Genomic DNA, 20,777 nt, shown 5'->3' with positions numbered 1-20,777 from the left:
TACGCGGAGGAAAACTGCCCGTCGTTCACCGCTGCAGCGACGTCCGCGGCAGAGCACCGAGCCGGCCCACCGGCAAGCTCCGCGGCCGGGGCCGTGCGACACAGGGGCTTCGGGCCCGGGCCAACGGGCTCGCAGCCCCCAGCGCAGCCCGCACAGCGCTACCCGCGGCGACGCCGCAGCTCTTGCTGAGGGCACCGCCCACGGATCCCCGCGCAGTGCGGGGAACCCCTCGCCGCGACGGCCGCGCATGCGCACTGCGGCAGCACTGCGTCGCCGGTGCCGCCTGGCCCGGCGCCAGGGAAGCCCCGCGCCGCGGCGTGCCGGCAGCCGGGCCGCCCGGGCGGGGCGGGGCGGTGGCCGTGTTCAGCGCGTATTTATAGCGGGGGGGATCCCGCCTGGCTGCGGGAGCGCTTTTCCGTGGCTCGGGACGGTGCGTGTGGCCTCGGGCAGAGAGCTGGGGCTCCCGGCCACTGCGGGCACAGCCACCGGTGCCGTGAAAAGCCCGTGTCTGCGGGGAGGACAGGCAGAAGCTGCAGCTGCGTAAAGGGACAACCCCAAGGGCTAGAGAGCAGAGCCCAGAGCGCGGTCACCTTCTGAAATCAATGGCGGCTGCGGCCGTGCGGTGCCCGGGTTCTGTTTTTAGCGATGCCCCGTACTCCGCCACGTCAGGCAGGTGCACAGAGCCTGGGTCTGCTTCGGCCCGGCGTTGCGGCAGAGTTCCTCCGCTTGCAGCGGGAGCGGGCGGAGCAGGGCGCTCCCGGCAGGCCTCCGGAGTCCTAGAGATTCCCCTTTCCCGGAAGCAGGCCTGGGCGCGCTGCCAGCGCCCAGAAAACTCGTCCTCATCGAGGCTGCCGAGCGCGCGGCCTCCTGGAGACAGGGGAGGCGATAGTGCGAGCCACGGCAGTTGGAGGGGGGGGGGGAAAGCAGGAGCCTTGCCCACGAGACCGCGGTGGCGGCGCTGGGGTCTGCCCGGCGCTTCCCGTGCCGCTTGCCCAGGCAGTAACTAACTAACTAACCTCGCTCGCACTTCGGCCGGGGCGTCCGCGCGCTCTCGGGGCCCGGGGGTGGGCGCGCGTTCCGGGCGGCTCCGGGGCGGGCGGGAGCCGAGCGCTTCTAGCGGGCAGAGCTGGGGAGACCCCCGGGCGGGCGGGGAGCAGAGCACTTGCAGCTGACAGCGCCGGGGCTACCGTGGCGCAGGGCACGCAGCAGGCGACGGCCGCCTCGCCACAGCCTGCCCGTCCACCGGGCCCTCGGCGGCAGCGCCACCACACGTCAGAGTCCGAACCCGGCGCCCTCATGGCCACGGCCAAGGCAGAGATGCAGCTCCTGCCCCCACTGCAGATCTCCGACCCCTTCGGCGCCTTCCCGCACTCGCCCCCCTCCATGGACACTCACTATCCCAAGCTGGAGGAGATGATGCTGCTCAGCGGCGGGGGTCCGCAGTTCCTTGCTCCCCCCGGGGCGCCCGAGAGCGCGGGTTTCGGCGCCGCCGGCGAGCCCGGGGAGCAGCACTTCGAGCACCTCGCGGCAGGTAAGCGCGCTGGCATCGCCCGGGCGGGCGGGCGGGAAGTCCCGGTCCGCTGCGGGGGCAGGGCGCTCGCGGGGGCTCCGCGTTGCATCGGCGCCCCCTTCCTGGCGGCTGCGCGGGGGGATCCTCCGGGGTGCGTCAGTGGCTGCCTGCTGCTGGAGACCTGGCCGCCGCGCTGCAATACGTTGTGCTCAGTTTTTAAGGAGCCAGGAGCAAAGATCTGGGGCTGCGCTGTGTAGGGATGGCTCGCGAAGCACTGGCAGCAGCGGCAGTAGCTGCTGGAAGTAATCGCTGTGCCTCTCTTTTCAGACACTTTTCCCGAGATCTCCCTGAACGAGAAAACCCTGCCAGAAACCAGCTATCCCAACCAAACGACGAGACTGCCACCGATAACCTACACGGGGCGCTTCTCCCTAGAGCCAGCCCCCAACAGTAGCAACACCTTATGGCCAGAACCCCTCTTCAGCCTTGTCAGTGGGCTGGTGGGCATGGCTAATGCACCTCCCACCTCTACGCCTTCTTCATCATCACCATCTTCCTCACAGAGTCCCCCTCTGAGCTGTTCTGTCCAAGCTAGCGAGACTAGTCCAATTTATTCGGCTGCACCAACTTTTCCCAATTCCAGCGCTGACATTTTCCCTGAACCATCAACCCAGTCCTTTCCCAACCCCTCTGGAGCCCCCATCCAGTATCCACCTCCAGCTTATCCGACTGCTAAAACCAACTTTCAGGTGCCAATGATCCCGGATTACCTGTTCCCTCAGCAACAGGGTGAGCTTAGTCTTGTTCCGACTGACCAGAAGCCCTTCCCAGCCCTTGAGACCAGAGCACAGCAGCCCTCCCTCACACCGCTGTCCACTATTAAGGCATTTGCTACTCAGACTGGCTCCCAAGAGTTGAAGACCCTCAACACTAACTATCAGTCCCAGCTGATCAAACCCAGCAGGATGAGGAAATACCCAAACCGTCCCAGCAAGACCCCTCCTCATGAGCGACCCTATGCCTGCCCAGTGGAATCCTGTGACCGGAGATTCTCACGGTCTGATGAGTTAACGCGGCACATCCGCATCCACACTGGACAGAAACCTTTCCAGTGCCGCATTTGCATGCGGAACTTCAGCAGGAGCGACCACTTGACTACACACATCCGCACACACACAGGAGAGAAGCCATTTGCTTGTGACATTTGTGGCAGAAAGTTTGCCAGAAGTGATGAGAGGAAGAGACACACTAAAATTCACCTTAGGCAAAAGGACAAGAAAGTAGAAAAGGCAGCTCCAGTCTCAACTGCTTCCCCAGTTTCTGCCTACTCATCTTCTGTGACTACATCCTACCCCTCCTCCATCGCCACCACTTACCCATCGCCAGTGCGCACAGTGTATTCCTCCCCTGCTCCCTCTTCTTATCCATCCCCTGCACACACCACATTCCCATCACCTTCTATAGCAACCACTTACCCCTCTGGCACTGCTGCTTTTCAGACCCAAGTGGCCACCTCCTTCTCATCTCCAGGGGTCACCAACAATTTCAGTTCACAGGTGACCTCAGCACTTTCAGACATGACGTCAGCCTTTTCTCCAAGGACAATTGAGATTTGCTGAGATTACGTTCTGGAACAGGAGAATTCACCTTTTCCACTGGTATTATCAGACATGAAGTCTCCAACTACTCCCTCAACACCACACATTGCAAGGCTATTTAATTTTTTTTTTTTTTAAATTTCAGCTGCCTGAAACAACTGCCGTTTTAAGTTTTCCACCTCTGTTGAATGACTTAATTTGCATGGACTGTGGATATAAGTTCAGTATCATTTTCCCTGTAAACAATAGTCTTTTATTAGGAAGAAAGGACTCAATTAAGTATGTAGCTGTTGTAAATTGTACATGTGCCCTGGTTTGCTTTCCTTTAGGTACTATTGATGTGAAAAATCTGCTTATCCATAATATATTATTTGGAGTTCACAGGGCCATATTTTGTAAATGTTAATTCTATTTCAGTGGCAATGCTGTAACAAGTTTCAAACTTCTTTGGGAACAGCACTTACTGTATTTGAGCATGTTAGAGTGATGCTATGTAAATATCTCCCAATGAGACACTCACATGTTGCAGTAGTTTTGGTTTTAAAATTACATGTCTTGGTGCCTTTTTGTGAAGCCTTGCTGACATCATGCATTTGTGTGAATGGATGCTTTGCATCTTGCCTTAAAGTGAAAGGTATGTTACTCAAAGAATGTAAGAGCAGGGAATGGGTGGGGAGGGGAGCACCAGAAAGCCCTGGGGTCAGAATGTAAGCAAAAAAAACCACCCCACACCTCTCAAAGTCTATTTTTGCTACAAAAAATGTAAATTTATATATATATATATATTCAGGAGTTGGAATGTTGTAGTTACCTACTGAGTAGGCAGCATTTTTTGTATGTTATGAACATGCAGTTCATTATTTTGTGGTTTATTTTTACTTTGTAATTGTGTTTGTTAAAATGAAAGTGATTGTTTGGCTTCTAAACACATTGAATGCGCTTTCTTGCCAATGGGATATTTGGTGTACAATACCCTTCAGAAAAAATAAAAATAAAATAAAATATAAAATTGTGTGGACTTACACATTTTCTTTTAAGTTGCTACATAGGAGGACTGTGATGCAGCAGCCCTGACTCCTTGAGTAGCTGAGAAGTAACAAGTGCTGCTTGTCTCATGGGGAAATACCTACATAAAGAAAGGAGGGGAGACCAATCACTCTACGTCCTGTTGCTTACAAAGACATGGATGGAGCACAGATGTCCTTGCATTAGGTGCACTGCCTGCTCTTTTGAAGTGGGCACGATTCCTGTTTTCTGGCTTCTCAAGAAGCATGTGAGCTAATCTTAGGAAGAAAAACAATTCTCCCAGTGCTGAAAATGAGGTTTGAAAATTAGAATCTCAACTGTGTGTTCATAGGTAGTCAGAAATCTTACTGGATGGCAAGATAATAGAGCAGTTTCTAGGCTGGAAATACAATAAGCTCAGTCCAAGTGGCTGGTTGATAGAAAGTAGCCCTACTCAGCTGAGGACTATCGTAACTTCCTCCTTGAGACAACATAGGGTATATAAGTGTGTGGGCCTGATTGCCTTGAATACAGATGTTTCAGCATTTAGAGGACTGCCGTTCCTTATGTAGTGGCTTGAAATACACTTCAGGAGGCATGTGCCCCTCTGCAGATCGAATTCAGAGGAGTTTGCATCCACGAGAACTGGTAGTGCAGGTACAGAGGAGGGTTCTGGTGTCAGTCCTTTCAGGTGGGCTCTCTACAAATCACTGATGTTTAGAGTTGTGAGGAGCTGAGATGCAGATACATACTTGTGAGCACCTGGCACAGTGAAACTAGCAAGCAGTCTCTGTCAGACACAGTATCCCCTATTGCTTGCCAAAATCAATCCCACTCACTAGGAAGGGCAACCTGCAAAAGTCTGTGGGCTAGACCCTCTTCTTGGGGATGCAGCCCAACCCTGGCAAATGGCAGCGATTCTGGAAGATACCCAAGAGTGAAACTGTTGGTAAATCCCAGTCTGCTGTCTCTCAGGTAGGACTGTCCTCAGTGGGTTGCAACAAGCTGTGGGGAAAAGCTTGTGCTGCTTTGTCTCTGTGCTGGTTTGTGCCTGCAGTGCTGAGTACTCCACAAGCTACTCGCAGTGACTTGGCCCTGGCCCTGCTGGGCTGTTTCAGAGGAAAGCACTAGATCTTTTCATCCCAAGGGCTTCAGCCTCTGGCCAAGGCAGACTGACTGGGCAAGCCAAATACGTGGCTTCACACTGTCTGAGCCACGTCATAAGCCACAGAAATCCACTTATGGGAGACAAGACACTGAAGAAGGTCCTTCAAGTGTGATGCTTCAAAGAAAGAAGCAAATAACATTATGTAAAGCTAACTTTTTTTTTTTCCCCCCCCTTACCTCTGGTTCGCAAAGTCAACAGCAAAATAAGCAATTTTAGACAGCCCAAGCCCATTCTGATCTGTGGGCACTGCTCTGTTTGGATGTTTATAATAGAACAGAACATACAGACTAGACTAGACCAGACTAGAATAGTTCAGTTGGATGGGACCTAGGGCCTACAATGCTCATCTAATCCAACTGCCTGACAACTTCAGGACTGATCAAAAGTTAAAGCATACTATTAAGGACATTGTACAGATATCTCAAACACTGACAGGCATGTGGTGTTGACCAACTCTCTAGGAAGCCTATTGCGTTTGACCACCCTGTCAGTAAAGAACATTTCTTAATTTCAAGCCTGAGCATCCACTGATGCAGCTCTGAACCATTCCCATGTGTCCTGTCACTGGATACCAGGGAGAAGAGATCAGCCCCCCCTCCTCTCCATTTCTCCTCCTCAGGAAGCTGTAGATGTTGCTTCTTTCCAAGCTAGTCTCTGCTGACTCCTGGTCTAGCCTTCTGGAATTGTGGTTGTGCTAAAAACTGACCAAGTGGCCTCTCAAGCAATGCCTGAAGGTGACTCAGGTTCTCCAGAGCACTTTGTACAGAAATTAGCAGTGATGGTAACTACCACACTTAGAGAAGCTGCAAAGAAGATAGAAGATAGGTGTTCTCTGATGCATGTGTACAAAGCGGACCAAGTCAGGCAGTGTTGAAGGGCTGTAAGGAATGAAGGCCAGAGCACCCTTTCTAGCAGCAGGGCATGTCTCTGACGTCTGGCTAGGCATCTCTGCCCTCAAGACTGGCCTGTGGATATCAAGGCAGCAGTGCAAAGGAGGTGACATGATCTGTGAAGCTTCTCTGACTCAAAGAAATGCTGGTCCTACTTGCTCCATGCTTTCTCCACTATGTGATGGTAAATCCTCTCAAATTGTGGAGGCCTCCAGAAATGTAGGGTTATTGTTGGCCCCATGTTAACTGTGACTCAAAAAGCTATACAGCTGAGTAGTGCAAACCAGCAGTGCTCTGAGGGAAGGGCTCAGCGCTTGTGCACTGTAGCCTGTCTGTGATGGCCTGCAAGCTGCCAAATGACACTTCCCATCAGCTGGGGAATCTGAATTGCATCTCACTGCAGGAAGCTCCCCATACCCTGGTACCTCTAGTTTGGGGGGGGGGGGGGGGGCGGGGGTGCTGCAGAAAAATTATGGACTCAGTTAGAGATCAATATGATCAGACCAAAGCCATTTATTATAGAGTATCAATCCTTTTTATACTGTTTCTCTGCCTCAGCTTACAATAGCTTGCTGTATTACAATTGGATATATTTTCTTGTAATACACCACAACTGCAGTTACATTTACAATAGCTCGCTGTATAATATTTGGATACATCATCAATAGCTCGCTGTAGTATAATTAGATACATGTTCAATAGCTTGTTGTATGATGATTGAATACATATACAATAGCTCAGTATACTATGCTTTGGTACATATTCCTGCAGCACACAGCAACTAGTAACAATAAGCGTATGAGAACTTAACCGTTAAAATTTGTTAACAGTCCACTATTTTGTATCTTAGCACAGTCCAGTTTCTTCTTATCTTGCTTGCACTGCTACTTTTGCTACTGCTACTTTTGCTTCTTTACCCGCATCCTCCTTCATCCTCGGTTCACGTCGAGCTCCACATAGGCACTTCCTGACTTGGGAATGTGGCCATTCTTTGCTAAAAATCCATCCATGGGGGGGTGGGGGTGGGGTGGATACCATTGTTAAAACTGTTGATATGCCTACCAGGGCCACTTTAAGACAGATACACTTCGGTGTAACTTTCTAGAAAGCACTCATAATTTAAGCGTTGGCATTTGGTTGCAATGAGTTATGCTTTGCATTTGATGTCCCTAACATAAACTAAAGAAAATGCATGGGGGTTTTCGCTCCCACTTTTTTTTCATGACCTTCATCCCATAAAATGAAACATTTCATGGTTCAGAAAACACTGTATATTTTCTGCAAGACCTTTTCTCTTGCTGTTAGTCTGAAAAAGAAAGGATCCCTTATTTCTAAAATGTTTGGTCCTAGTCTAACTGGGAGGGAAAGCTGGTCTCAAGGAGGCTGCTTCCAGGGAAACAGCAGGTGTTGCCACGGGCCGAGGAAACCCCTCGCCTTGCGCAAGTACGGGCCCGAAGCCCCGCAGAAAGGGCGCTGGGGAGGAGGAAGCGCAGGCCCCCAGCTGCTCCAGCCGCAAGCACCAAATCCACCTGCCCAGGCCGGGCCGGGCCGGGCCGGGCCGGGCTTGCGCCGGGAACCATTTTCCGCCCGGAATCGCCCCCGCCCGCTCGCGGCAGCCCCGCTGCTCTCGCGAGCCCTCTCGTCACCGCGTCAGCGTCGGGAGCGCGCTAGCGGGAGGGGCTCCGTGGCGCGGCCGCGAGACGGACAAGGCCGAGCGGAAACGCCGCTCCCGCGGCGGCCGGAATTGTGCCGACCATATTTGGTGTTTCCTCCGCGCCTTTTATAGCACTTCCGAGGCCCAAAAAAGGCGTTTCCTGCTGATGCGGTGCCGAGGTTGCGCCACGGAGACCGCCGTCTCCCCTCCCTTGGGTCCCTCGGCGGTTCCCGGAGGCCTGTGCGCGGGGCCGGGCAGCCGGGGCCGGGCTCGGGCTCTGCCGTGTGAGAGCCGGAGCGCCCGAGGACCGCGGAGGGCAGCCCGGCCGGCCTCCAGCGCTTTCTCGCTGCTGGCTGCGGTTTCTTTAGTAGAGATTGAGCCGCTGTGTCTACACGCCTACGAAATAGGTAGGACGGAGCTTAACCGCGGGAGTGCTCAGGAAACCAATGACTTTGTCCGCCCAGACTTTTCCTCTGTGGAGCCTTTCCATAAGCTGCTGCTTGCGTAGGGAAGCACTGGCAGTCCTTGCCGAGGTGTCTGGTTTGTGCTTCAATTACACTAGGAAAAAAAAAAAAATCCTAATTTTTCTTTCACTTCAGAAATAAGATAAAAATTAGGCATACTTCAGGGGATCTGTGTCGCTGTCGTATGCTGTGTTGCACTGTGTCCTGTTGTGTTTTGGAAATGCCATTAGAGAATCCATATAAAACTAGCGAAATGCAGCTGTTAAACCTATTTCTCTTGCGACTGTGAATTTCAAGTAAGTCGTGGGCCCTGACTGACTGAAGACATGAGACTTAACAAGAAGAACAGAGGGCTATAGACAGGTTTTGAAGCAAAGAGCTAAGTGATCATGGGCTTTTCTTTCCTCTGGGGCTTTTACTGGTATACGTCTGGACCACAGGGACTGATTTTGTGCATTTGAGCAAGACCTCAAGTAATCCCAAGAAAAAATAACTTTGTAGACTCTGAAATGGCAGCTGGGAAGTGAAAGTGATCGGAGCTGCAGTATATGTCCTTAGAAGAACTGGCTCCAAGCACATCCTCCACATTGTTGAGTTTAACTGAGTGGTTGAAGGCTGACTCTTGAAAAATGTCTCCTAAAGCAGACTCTTAACTAAGGCTAGAGAATTTGCTGACTTTTTTGTGCAAATATCTGTGCCTTTCAAATTTTCTTTATTTGTGGCCCACAGGATTCTTGGGATTTATGCATGGAGATAATATATGTATGAAGAGGGTTTGACTATGTGACTCTTGAGCTAAGCATTCCAGATTTTTACCTGTGTGCATTATCTGAATGTAGTCCAAATAAGTAGTAGCAGTTAGATCTAGAAGGAAGCTTAAATGTTTTAAAGTATATTAAGACTCTAGGATGAAATATGAGCTATAGCCAAAGAACAAGAACTTTAAAATAGTTAAGTTGTTCTGCTTTAATCAAAGCGATTTTGTTTTAAAAGATCCAACCTTGACTGATAGACTTTAATGATTTATGGTCTTGACTTGATTAATGAAACTCTCGCCTCTTAAATAACAGAGGCTGATGCTTATACAAGGTGTCTAGCACTTTGCAGGCTTCAATTTCTGATCATTCTTTGGCACTACCATAATGAAAATGATGGATGGTTACACAGAAGTATTTTCAACATGATATTTCACTTTCTTAACTACAAAAAGCATTATTAAAGTATGCTTCTTGGACTTTATTATTATGTTTTAATAAGCATATAGACTTGCATTTTTGTTTTGTAAGCTTTTCATACTACTATTTTGTATCTCCAAATGCAAATGATGCACAATGACACTACCAGAAAAAATGTCAATAGCTAAAAGTTCTGCTATCCAGTGTCCTCTGCAAAGTTGACCTAAGTAATATAGCCTGAATTCTGTTACCCTGACTACTGTGATAATGGGCTTCCCCTGTAACAATAAAACTATTGATTGCAAATAAATTTGCTAAAATCAGAATTGGAGGCACAGGGATAAAAAGTTTGATTAGATCTTTAAAAGGTGGTGAACACCTTCAGCCTTTTGCAAAGATGCAGTTTAAACTTAAGCAAACAGAACATTACTTGTTCTTGTAGTGTAGCAGTGGCTACTCTTCAGTCTGACAACTTTAGTTGGGGATGGCTTTGGAAGCTCTTGAAAGCATGTTACATAATGAATATCTAAAATGTGTTTATGCCAACTACTGCATTCCTTTGCGCAGGTGGGGTAGTCCTCAGGTTGTCTGCATGAATGTGACTAGCTGTGTAAGAAGTCACTGAGCTGCCTGGTGCATTCCAGTGTGGGGAATGCTGTGGGCTGTGAGTATGAAGTGGAACAGTGCTTCCACGTGTGTCTGCATATGCAGCAATTCTAGTCACAGGAGCCTTGAGGAACCCTCAAAGTACTGTAAACGTACCTTGGTAGGGCTTAAAACATCAGTACAGAACTGTGAGGAAGTCCCGGAAAGTGAATGCTCTGGAGTGAATGAGTTTAATTTTACCACTTGTAATAGTTTTATTGAAGTTTATCTTTGGAATACCTGAAAGAATACTCAAGTGTAAGGAAATGAAGGGATAGATTCAATAACCAAATCCTATTACAAATTTCCTAGCACAAAATGTCAACAGTGATTCTTAGAAAACTGTTTAAAAGGTTTCTTCCTAATTAACTGGTGAACTGGCTGTAGAAATACTTTTACATATAGTTGTAAATCTGACACAAAAGTTGAAGGAAATGTACAACAGCAGTATTTTGACCTGAAGATACTTGTGATCAAAGGTCTTGGACATGATTCTTAACTTCTCTTTGTGTAAATAAGCTTGAGAATTGTGAGAAACCCAATGCATTCAAAAGACAACAGCTATGAAGCACTAGCTGTGGCAGAAGCTGTCCCCGCATCTCAGGTTTTTCCTTAAGGAGTAGGGCCTTTTGTGAACAAAACCAGGCCAGCACCATCAGAGGTGTCAAGTGTGGTTGTACTACGCCAGAGATCTCTGGGGTCATAAAGTGAATGCATCATGTTACTATTTTTTTTAGTATCCTTTTCTTTCCTTTTTTTTTTTTTTTTAAATACATCTACCTTAAAATACAGTGGTTAATAAAGGAAACATTGATGACATTTGTTAAAGAAACTGGCATACTGAATTGAATGAAGATCAGTTTCTCATCCATTGTCCAGGATAAAAGTGGAGTATTGCTCTGGTGATTGTAACCTGTGGCTGACAAATTTCATGACCTAAAGCCCGTGTCTTTGCACATTTCATCGTACTTTGTCCAGGTGATTTTTTTTTTTAAGCTATACAAAGTTCTAGCATTCACAATATGATGAAAAAATGAATTTTAGCATATCTAGGTGGTGCATGAAGGGGGTGTGTGTGTGCTTAAACTCGTTACTTTGTTTGATACCTCTTAAGACTTCTATTACAGAAGATGGTGAATAATACCACTTCTGGGTGATATCACAAAACTCTTTCACTCCTTTCCCAGTTTTTCCCAGTTTGCCCTCTTTCTGGTTGAAGTAGCTGAGTCTGTTTTGTACAGCAGGTGATCTGTATCTTGTATCCTTTTTATATATCTTTTGTCTTACTGCTCTCTCATTTCTCAGAGGTAGAGGCCTGCACTGTACACCATATTCAAGACGGAGGAATGATGTGGATTAATTGTAATTTCGCCCCCTCCCACCATGTTTGTTTGTATTTTTTTGTTTGTTTTTTAAGCTGTATTTCCAAACCATCTACCTGGCTTTTGAACTATGATTTTTGAACTATGATTAATCTAATAATTATCAGGACCTTCTTTGGGTCATAACAGTTTTCTCAGAGACCATTATACAGAATCACAGAATAGTTAGGGTTGGAAAGGACCTTCAAATCATCCAGTTCCAACCTCCCTGCCGTGGGCAGGGACACCTCACACTAGACCATGTCGCTCAAGGCTCTGTCCAGCCTGGCCCTGAACACTGCCAAGGATGTTTGGAACGATAATCCACATCCCATGTGCCTGTTTGGGGTTTTTCTGCATTATCCACACTGAAAATCATCTGCGGCCTTACAGTCTGTTCCCACAATATTTTTGGCTGCAACAACTCTGTCGGGGCATATTTTTAATTACACCGAAGGACATCATTGTTAGAAATCTCTGCCACCTAACTGTTCACCTGGCTTTTTCAAATCCTCCATAGGTGTGGTTTCTAGGGCTAAGCAGGAATCAATGCATGAGTCTTCTGTCAGTTTTTGCCTATGAACTGACCATTTATTCCAGTTCCTTCAGCCTTTTAATAAATTGCTTCTCTGGGGAGAACTGTTCCTGTTCTCCCATGCCTTTTGCGAGGCCCTATACTGGGTGGTTTCTGGAAATCAAAACAGAATACATACGTAAGATGAGTTTCTCATGTCCATGTGCTCATTGATTATTCCAAATAATTCTGAAGGATTTGTCAGGCATGAATTTCCTTTACAAAAACTCTGCTGATGTTTTATCTAAATTTAGTACTTACTCTTGTACCTGCTAATTCTTCTAGCTAGATTCTACTAGTATGCTTCTACTGGCATGCCTGGAATGGACACAGGATTTATAAGCCTGAAGCTAGCTGAAACCTTTTAAAAAAATTTTAGGTATGGTATCATCCAGTCCCCTGGTACCAAGGGAGAGCAGCACAGCTATTACGCTTGCTATTTAATCCTTAAGTTGAGCATTTGAAGGGATACCATCAATGTGGAAGGGAATAACAGCATGGGCTGATGACTTGTTATTCATTTTGATGGCTTAATCCCTTCTGTAATCTATCCTACAGACACTATAGTTTAAAATACTCTAACACAACTCCTATAAAAGAAATGAAATGGCCTGCAGTGACAGGACAAGGGGGAATGGCTTTAACCTGCCAGAGGGGAGATTGAGATGAGCTCTTAGGCAGAAGTTCTTCCCTGGGAAGGTGGTGAGGTGCTGGCACAAGGTGATGGCTGCCCCATCCCTGGCAGTATTCGAGGTCAGGTTGGATGAGCTTGGAGCAACCTGCTGTAGTGGAAGGTGTCCCTGCCCGTGGCAGGGGTTGGAACTGGATGAGCTTTAAGGTCTCTTCCAACCCAGACCAGTCTGGGATTCTAAATGGGGTGTTCTGGGATGGGGAGGTGGCTCCTAAGTCTGCAGCTGCAGTTTTGTTAAATGTAGATTATAATTTATGGAACTATAATGTGGAAGGTACCATCTTCTGTTGCAGGACATAGTAGGGGTCAGGATGAGCATGATCTCTACTTTTGCACCTGAAGTTTCTTTGCATACTGAGCAAGTGGCTGGCACATAAGGAGTTGCCTTTCTCAGGGTGCAGAATAGCTTGGCACTTTTCGAGAATGCTTGCAGGGCACTTCGTTGTCCCTAGAGCCTTGGGGGACTATAGAGGGATGCTTATAGGTTACATCTGTATAGAATTCCTCTACTGTGTAGGCATGTAGCAGAACCTGGAGCGTATGTGATGAGAGAAGATGGTGTGTATCTGTGGGAGGCAGGGTGCATGTGTGCGTCACCAGCAGTGTGGTACTGCTATGTACTGTATAAGTGAGTGAGACTACGTGCCTAGAAAGCCTCATCTTGCAAGAGCTGAGACATCTGTGTATTCTCCTAGGTGAAGAACATCCAAGTGACCAGAGTTATAGAAGAGGCAAAGAGGAGAAAGAAGCTTCTGAACTGTCAACTTCTACCGGAAGTGCCACAGAGCTGTGGTGAGTCGCAGGCCCCTGGTGTACTGTTGCCCCACTCTCTCTTCTGTGTCCTGGTCCCTCCCTGCCCATCCCCTGGGACTCTGTCTTTCCCACGCTGCCATGATTTTTTTCCTCCCCTGTACTTCTCCTGTCTATTCTTGTGTCTTGCTCCCTCTTCCCACCCCCTCCCGCCTTTTTTTTTTCCATCCTCTTTCTTTGTCCTGAGCCCATAGCTGTTTTTTTTTCCATCTCTTTGTCTTTATCTGCATCTTTCTTCCTCTTCCTTCTCCCCCTGCCCCCAGTTTCAGTTTCTCTGGCCTGTTCCCTGGCATTCTTTTCCTCTCTGTGCCTGTACATTCTGCTCTGTGTCCCTGCCTTCCTACCTCTCTCCCTTGCTCCTTCTCTCTATCTTGCTTCCTGTCACCGTTTTTTATTTATTCTGTATCTCATTGCCCCTGACCTCCTTTGTGTTAATCTCTTATTCTCTCTGTCCCTCCCTGCTGTTCCCTGCCCCCTTTTTTTCATCCTCCATCCTCCATTAGGAGGGCTCCTAATACCTTTCTCTCTTCATCTCCATCCTGCTGCCACCCTGATTTTATTTTCTATGCCCTGTGCCCTGTCACTCTGTCTCTTTTCATCTGTCCCTTTTTCTTCCCCATATGTGTCCAGATCCCTCTGGATTTGGAGAAAACTCCAGGAACAAACTTGCCAACAAAGTTTTCAAGTTGACAAGCAGGTATTGTTTATTGCGGTGCCGGGAGACACGGGGGATAGCTCCTCCTAACGTGTGTCCCCGTATTGCTACACAAGCTGTCCTTATATAGTCTCTGGGCATACATACATATACATGAGGCTACATATGGATTACATTATTTTCCAGGAAGTTCCCCCCATGCGTACAGAATTGTGGTGGTGGCCTCTGAGGGTCGTTTACTTCTTCCAGCAATCTTCATCACTTCTGGCAGCCTCTGAAGCACACGCAGTAGATGCTTATACCAGCTTAATCGGTTTGTTAGCACCACAGGCATAAGAATCCTCCTGTCCTTCTACTTACCAGTTAGTTTAACTGCAGCCCATCCTGGACACCTGGCATTCCCAGATACTCCTTAGCCTTGCATCCTGTTCTTCTAGCCTGTTTTTCTTACATTCATTTTGTACTAAAGTTATAGGGCCTAAAGCTATGCCAACTACAATGGTTTATCTTGTACAAGAATTCTCAGTATGTTCTCTAGCTTTACTCTGCTTTTTTTTTTTCTGTGTATCATGCACCTCAGTAATTTTCTATTGCTACTGTTACAAAGCCATCAAACTTAACATTACTTAAAACTGATTCTAAAGGTTTATATATTTCATTTTGTAATTTTGTGCCCCGCCTTGTCTCAGCAGCTGTGCTGTGATGTGCAGGCACCCTGAGCCCTTCTAAGCAGTGCTCCTGGTACATGACCAGTGAGGTGTCCTGCAATGTCCATTTGCTGGTGACTGTGAGAGCAGTGATGCTGGTCAAGGAAGCACTCCTGCCACTCCTCAATGCATTTCCCTAGAGTTGAGCTTCCTCTGCCCCCAGCGGCATGGCTGAGGAGGCTGCAATAGTGAGGTGAAACGCTCATCTGCTGTGCAGCCCTGCAGCAGTTCCTCTGGCAATGGTTTTGGGTTTTTTGTTTGAATTACTTCCCAGTGCCTGATAGCTCACTGGGCAAAGCCCGCTGATCTTCCTTGGCCAACAGGCTGTGCACATTTCTTGGATGGGACCTACTGGGGGGGTTTAAAGCATCCTGAGGTCTTCTTTCTGCCTTCTAGACCACTGCTGCTGCTGGAGCCGGTGTGGGTACTGCCGCCTGAATGGGCCCACAGTCCCATTCACAGAGCAGAGAGTGCTGTGGTTTCCGGACAGTTTTGTGATTGTTATAACAGGTTTTCAGTCTGAATCATAGTAATTCTCTCATGTTACATGCTTCTATTCCACAAGCAATGCTGAGAATACATGGCACTGTGCCCCTGTACCTGGTGACGTTGTGACTGATCTGTGGTTGCAGTACCCTGAACTGCTGTCTTGGGCAAGTGCATTTCCCCTTCCCACTTTCCAGGTTGTCTTAAAGCAGCTTCGGAAGTGATTCTGCATTGTCTCTCTGTGCATTACAAACCAGCCTTTGAGATTAATTTCTTGTTATTAGAGTATACTCAACATAGAGCTTGGTTTAAATGCTTCTCTTGTGTTTTCAGGGACTGATTTTGCCTTTCTTAGGCTGCTTGTTGCTGGAAGCTTATAAATCAGTTACTGACTTAGTATGCCCAGCTCGCTGATCCCCAACCACTGTCATTTTCATGTCATGGTCCTTGTTAGTATTTGAGTTTTCCAAGTCACCCAGCTCCTGGGTTGTGATAGTTTCAGCACTGTACAGAAAACACTTCACTTTGCATCATCCTCAGATGTTGTCCACACATTCCTATTGTCTCTATCAAGGCAATCACTAGCAGTATTAACCATGAGCAGGCAAAATGAAGCCTGAAGGGAGCTCAAAACATCTCTTTGGTGTGATGCTTCCCATGCGCAGCTTGGTGCTGTGGTCACCTGACCCGGGCAGCTGTGTCTCCCATGAGCCTGGTGAGGCTTCAAGGCGGGGACAAATCATGTTACCAGGCACAAACCAGCTGGTTGGGATCATCAGGTTCACCAGGATATGTCAGAGCAACTCAACACCAGCTACGAGTAGGCCAAGCTAGGATGAAGGGTTAGCTGCAGAGGCCTTGCGGGTCTCCTGGTGTGGCTGTTGGGTCTCTGTGTGATTCCTGGACAGCACTGGGTCAGGATCCTCATGCTTTTCTCCACCTCGGCTCTGTACCAGCTACCCTCTAGGCTCTTGCAGCTCCTTCTGGCCCCTTTCTTCCATCCAGTTGCAGGTTTTATCACCTCTGCCTTGGAGCAGTGTTGTTCACTTGGTGTTGTCCCCTACCCCAGCAGTTCTCAGCCTGTCTCAGCCCTGGGAGCGCTGTCACCGTGTGGCACAGTGCAGGTGACGTGTGCTGTTTTCTCCCTTCCTTGCTGGCAGCTCTCCATCAGGGTGGTTTGGGGGCACTACTGGGAACCAGTGCCTGTCCGAAGAGCAGGGGCTCTGTTTGGTGGTCTTTGCCCCCTGACCCTCTTTTGTCTGCCTTATTTAAAAGCCTTGTTGCTGGTGTGAGATTTCCTGTGCCAATTCCTTTAAAATTCTGGACTTTCTGGGTTCTTCATCCTTACTGAAAGCTGTGACAAAGCAATAGGGTGGTTTTCAGGCCATACCTGGACAAGTTTGCTGGTTTTAGCAGCAGCAGCAGTACTAGGTGATCTCACTTCTTTGCTTGTAATTTATAGGTAGTTTTTCATGTCTAAGGGAAGAAGTTGCTGAGACCTGTTTGATCTTTGTCCTTCTTGATCTCTAAGATTTAACTGTGTTTCGTACAGTCCTTTTTCCTTCCCTTGTAAGCTCTGCCTGATGTCCTGCTTGAGGTTGTTTCTCAGTCAAAGAAAGCCCTTCTTGTGAGGTTTTCCTGTGCTCCTGGTATGGTTTGCTAATAGACGGGTTTGGTGGGCTTCCTGCCTCCTTTTTCTTTGGGGGAAGATCTTGGCCTTGTCCGCCTTGCAGGGCTTTCTGTACTCTAGCCCTCTCCATACTCCCACAGCATCAACACAGTGAAATAATGCCTCATGCCAGCCCCTGCCTTTTCTGCTTAGAAGGGCCAAAACTGCTGAATCTGGTGGCTGCTCACATAGAAGCAAAAATCTGGATTACTTTCCTTGTGTGCTGTTTTTGCATCTTATTTATGTCCCCCCTGCTCCCCACAGCCTAAGTTTTTACTGCAGCATCAATTTTCTCATCTAAAGTTTAGGTCATTGCCAGCATCTTTTACTTCCAAGGGACAGAGAGATACTGTCTTGCTGAAGCATTAGCAGAATGCAGTGGTCCAGCCCTGCTTGCTGGAGCTCTGCTCCCTCCTATTGTGAACGAGGCTCTTGTGCAAGGAAATCAGAAAGATGTGTGGATCGCAGTGTCGCTGTCCTCATGGTTTGCTATTCCAGTGCTGTGCGATGCCTGCCAGTTTGTTGCGGGCCAGGGTCCATGGTTTGTTGTGGCAAAGGTGCTGTTCCATTTACTGGGAGCGCTCACAGAGCTGAGGTTTTGTTCTGACTGAAGACAGGTGTCAGAAACCCACCATTAACATCATTATAACTTGGCATGTAAAGCAGACAATCATGTTTGTCCCAGGTAGTGTTTGCATCTTCAGGTAATTGAGAAGTTGGTTGCTCATCTTAGGCTACTTACAGTGTAACCCAGTTGTAAGGCAGCTTTTCTATCATGTTAGCTAAGCCTCTTTTGGCGATCTCTGATCTAAGTTTAGCATTAATAATAGAGGACTCTGATGTATAATGGTGATGAATGAATATTTATTTATAGATATAATACTATGAAATAGCTTTATTATCACTTGCTAAAAGTGCTTCCTTTTTTGTTTTCCTAGCAGTCAGTGCAAACAACAAAAACCATTACTTCATGATGACTGGGACTGTGAAGTCAACAAATTTCTAGTTTACAAGGAGAAAAGAAACACTCTAATTTTTTTAATGTAGAACAATAACAGTGGGAGGCCTCAGTTTGCTTCCTACAAGATAAAAACGCTCACTCCATACAGCTGTATACGCAGCAAGCTTGGCTATGTGTAGAAATGCGAACTCTAAATGCTTTAGCACGTTTGTACTGGTTTGGGCATCGACAGGGAGTAACGGGGCGGCTTGTGTGGTGCTTAGCTGCTGGCTGGGCTGACAGCATGGAAGCTGTTTAGTTTATTTGATAGAGTGCCTTGTCTGTGATCCTTCCTGGATTTGAAAACTCTGTGCTTGGGGAAGAAGAAATTGCTCTGAAAGTCTCCAGTTATAAACCAGTAGCAAATGGTATCTCAACAGCAGTTTTTCTGTGCCATCCTATGAGGCCTATCCAGGAGGCCACAGACACAAACACATTACCGTTTTGTATTTCAGAGCAGACAGCTTCATTGGAGCTCATTGGAAACTGGAGAAGGTGCCCCACGTCAACAGGCAGAAACCAGGAACGTGACAGGAGTTGCAGAACAGGTTAAGTTGTTTCCTTTCTGGGTTAACAGTAGGAGAGCAGGTTGATATGGCTCAACCTTCATCTCTCTTCAAAGTAATGAACATTTTCATGGTCATCTGTTTGGGATAGGCATTCATTGTAACCAATGAGATGCAGAAGCCCAGAAGGGGATCCTACAGGAAAGAGCATTTTTGAAGGCCCTCTGTGCTGTTTGTGAAAGCAGAAGATGTCTTTGACCACCTCTTGCCTGGACACATAAGTGATGCATATCATGAGCATTGACAGCACACCATAAAGGAGAACCGGCTAAGAGGGACCCTAAGCCTTTTGCTTTCCAAGGGTAGTTAAGAGCAGTGTGTTTGCTGACAGCTACGAGGGCGACAACGCTCACGCACCGCCTTAAGCAATGGATGATTTTTAAGTTCAGGCCCAATTTGTGTCCGGTTTCTTTCGCTCTCTTTGAAAAGAGACTTTAAAAGGCAGAATGAGGACCAAGCAGTGTGTGCTGTGATTAAGTTGGTGACTTGTGCTCTGCTTGAAGTGAAAGACCATTAATGTCAGAGCGTTAAATAACCCGTTGAAGAAAACAGGGACAGAAGTGATCAACCGAGTGACCTGAATGGTTTCATCCATTTCTCTGCTGAGCTTCCATCATGCTGGGTCCTGTACCAGGGTATTGACACAAAGCAGTCAGATCTAATGTTCAGGTGAGGAGTGTTTTCTGTGATGGGAGTGGTTGTTTCCTATGTTGTTTGGCTGGTGTCTAGACAGTGGCTTCAGCGTGTGGCCTGCAGACACTAGAAGGCGACAGGACACTTTTAGGGGAACTGTTTGTAAGCTGTCACCAAGAAAGTTAGTTGTCTGTAGGTTTAAATGAGCACAATATGGATTTGCATTCCCTGCAAGAATATTTTAGGTGTTGACAAGTCAGAAGAGGCTCAGAGTCAAGGCCCATGAAGCCAAAGGAGATACAGCTATCACATGCATTTCAACAACTCTCTTAATGTTTCCCATGCTGACTCCATGGGGCACTTCCTTCTAGTGCCCAAGATTTCCATTTGTGGCTTAACTGTTTTGAGCTGCTCTGCTGTCACTTCCCTGTGGGGTTGGAGGATACATGGTGCATAGTCAGCAAGCACAGGTATTATAGAGGAGATTTGTAATCGGAAAGCCAGCCGTGTACATCGATGCGTGGTCCGGGATCCAGCTAGGAAGATCAGATCTGCCCAGATTTATGTCTGATAGGCACAAGGAAAAATTCTGTTCTGGGGTCTACAGTGCTTTGCAGGGCTCTGTTTTTCCATGCAGTAATGGCTTTATTTATACCCACAATGGTTTTAGTCTGACAAATGCCAGGGTGTTGCCACAAGTTGATACAAGTGTTAATGGGCGGGAATGGGGCAATAGTTTCAGGCCACTGTCTTTACTCCATGCACAACAATAGCTGTGTCCTGGTAATAGCTGCAAGCTTTGAAATGATGCAGGCTGGCAGGAAGCTACCAGTGTATGGTTTGGTGTGAGCAGCACAGATGTATTAGGTTTGACATTGTAGTGCATGGGTTTTTTTCTTTGTTTTAAGTGACCCTCTGTATAGCAGCACCAGAAGTGGATTTGTGTACTGCTGTGTGGGTGCTCAGTTTCCTGTGTTTAATTGCATGTTATGTACCAATAAGTGCATGGTGGAAACAGTGGCCTTAGCATCTATTCTCCATCCCACATGGCTCTTCCTCTCGAAGCTGCGGTACAATGATCTAAGACCATAGTCAAAGCTGGAGTCAAGTCACTGAGGACAGAAGGACAAAATTCAAGTTAATATCAGACCCTTTGGAGAGGGTTGCCCCTTTTTAGCAGGTACACCTGCACCTACGATCATTGCAAGTACTGTAGAAGGTCCCATTTCCTCTGCCTCAGAACTTCAGCAGCGCTGGTGGCTCTTAACACCTACACTGCAACACCTTGTTTATGTCGTGACTTGATCTGGTGGCTGGGATGGCGGGCTAGATGAGCTTTGTAGGCCCTTTCCAACACAGACTATTCTCTGACTCTGTGGTCTCTCCAGAAAGAAAGAGCGACAGTTAGCCCAGTAGCACTGAAGATGTCTTATCCTGATGTTGCAGAGATGGTTTTTTTGCAGGGGTTGCTGTTTTTCATCTCCCTTGCCTCCCTCCTTCCACCCTGCACTTTCCT

At 47.7% G+C, this 20,777-nt stretch overlaps 1 protein-coding gene across 1 annotated transcript; it reads left to right on the top strand.

The window, feature by feature from the left end:
* The first annotated feature begins 1,104 nt into the window (after window positions 1-1,104).
* Window positions 1,105-4,117, top strand: EGR1 (early growth response 1). The gene is made up of 2 exons (XM_057412398.1): window positions 1,105-1,531; window positions 1,838-4,117. The coding sequence occupies exons 1-2, from the start codon at window positions 1,297-1,299 to the stop codon at window positions 3,127-3,129; spliced, it is 1,527 nt and encodes a 508-aa protein (XP_057268381.1). The 5' UTR covers window positions 1,105-1,296; the 3' UTR covers window positions 3,130-4,117.
* The last annotated feature ends 16,660 nt before the right edge of the window (window positions 4,118-20,777 follow it).

Source organism: Pezoporus wallicus, unplaced genomic scaffold (assembly GCF_028554395.1).
Source record: "Pezoporus wallicus isolate ANWC-B61680 ecotype Strahan unplaced genomic scaffold, APGP_CSIRO_Pwel_v1 contig_7842, whole genome shotgun sequence".
NCBI lineage: Eukaryota > Metazoa > Chordata > Aves > Psittaciformes > Psittacidae > Pezoporus > Pezoporus wallicus.
Note: the sequence above shows the minus strand (reverse complement) of the source record. Positions and strands in the feature narration are given on the sequence as shown.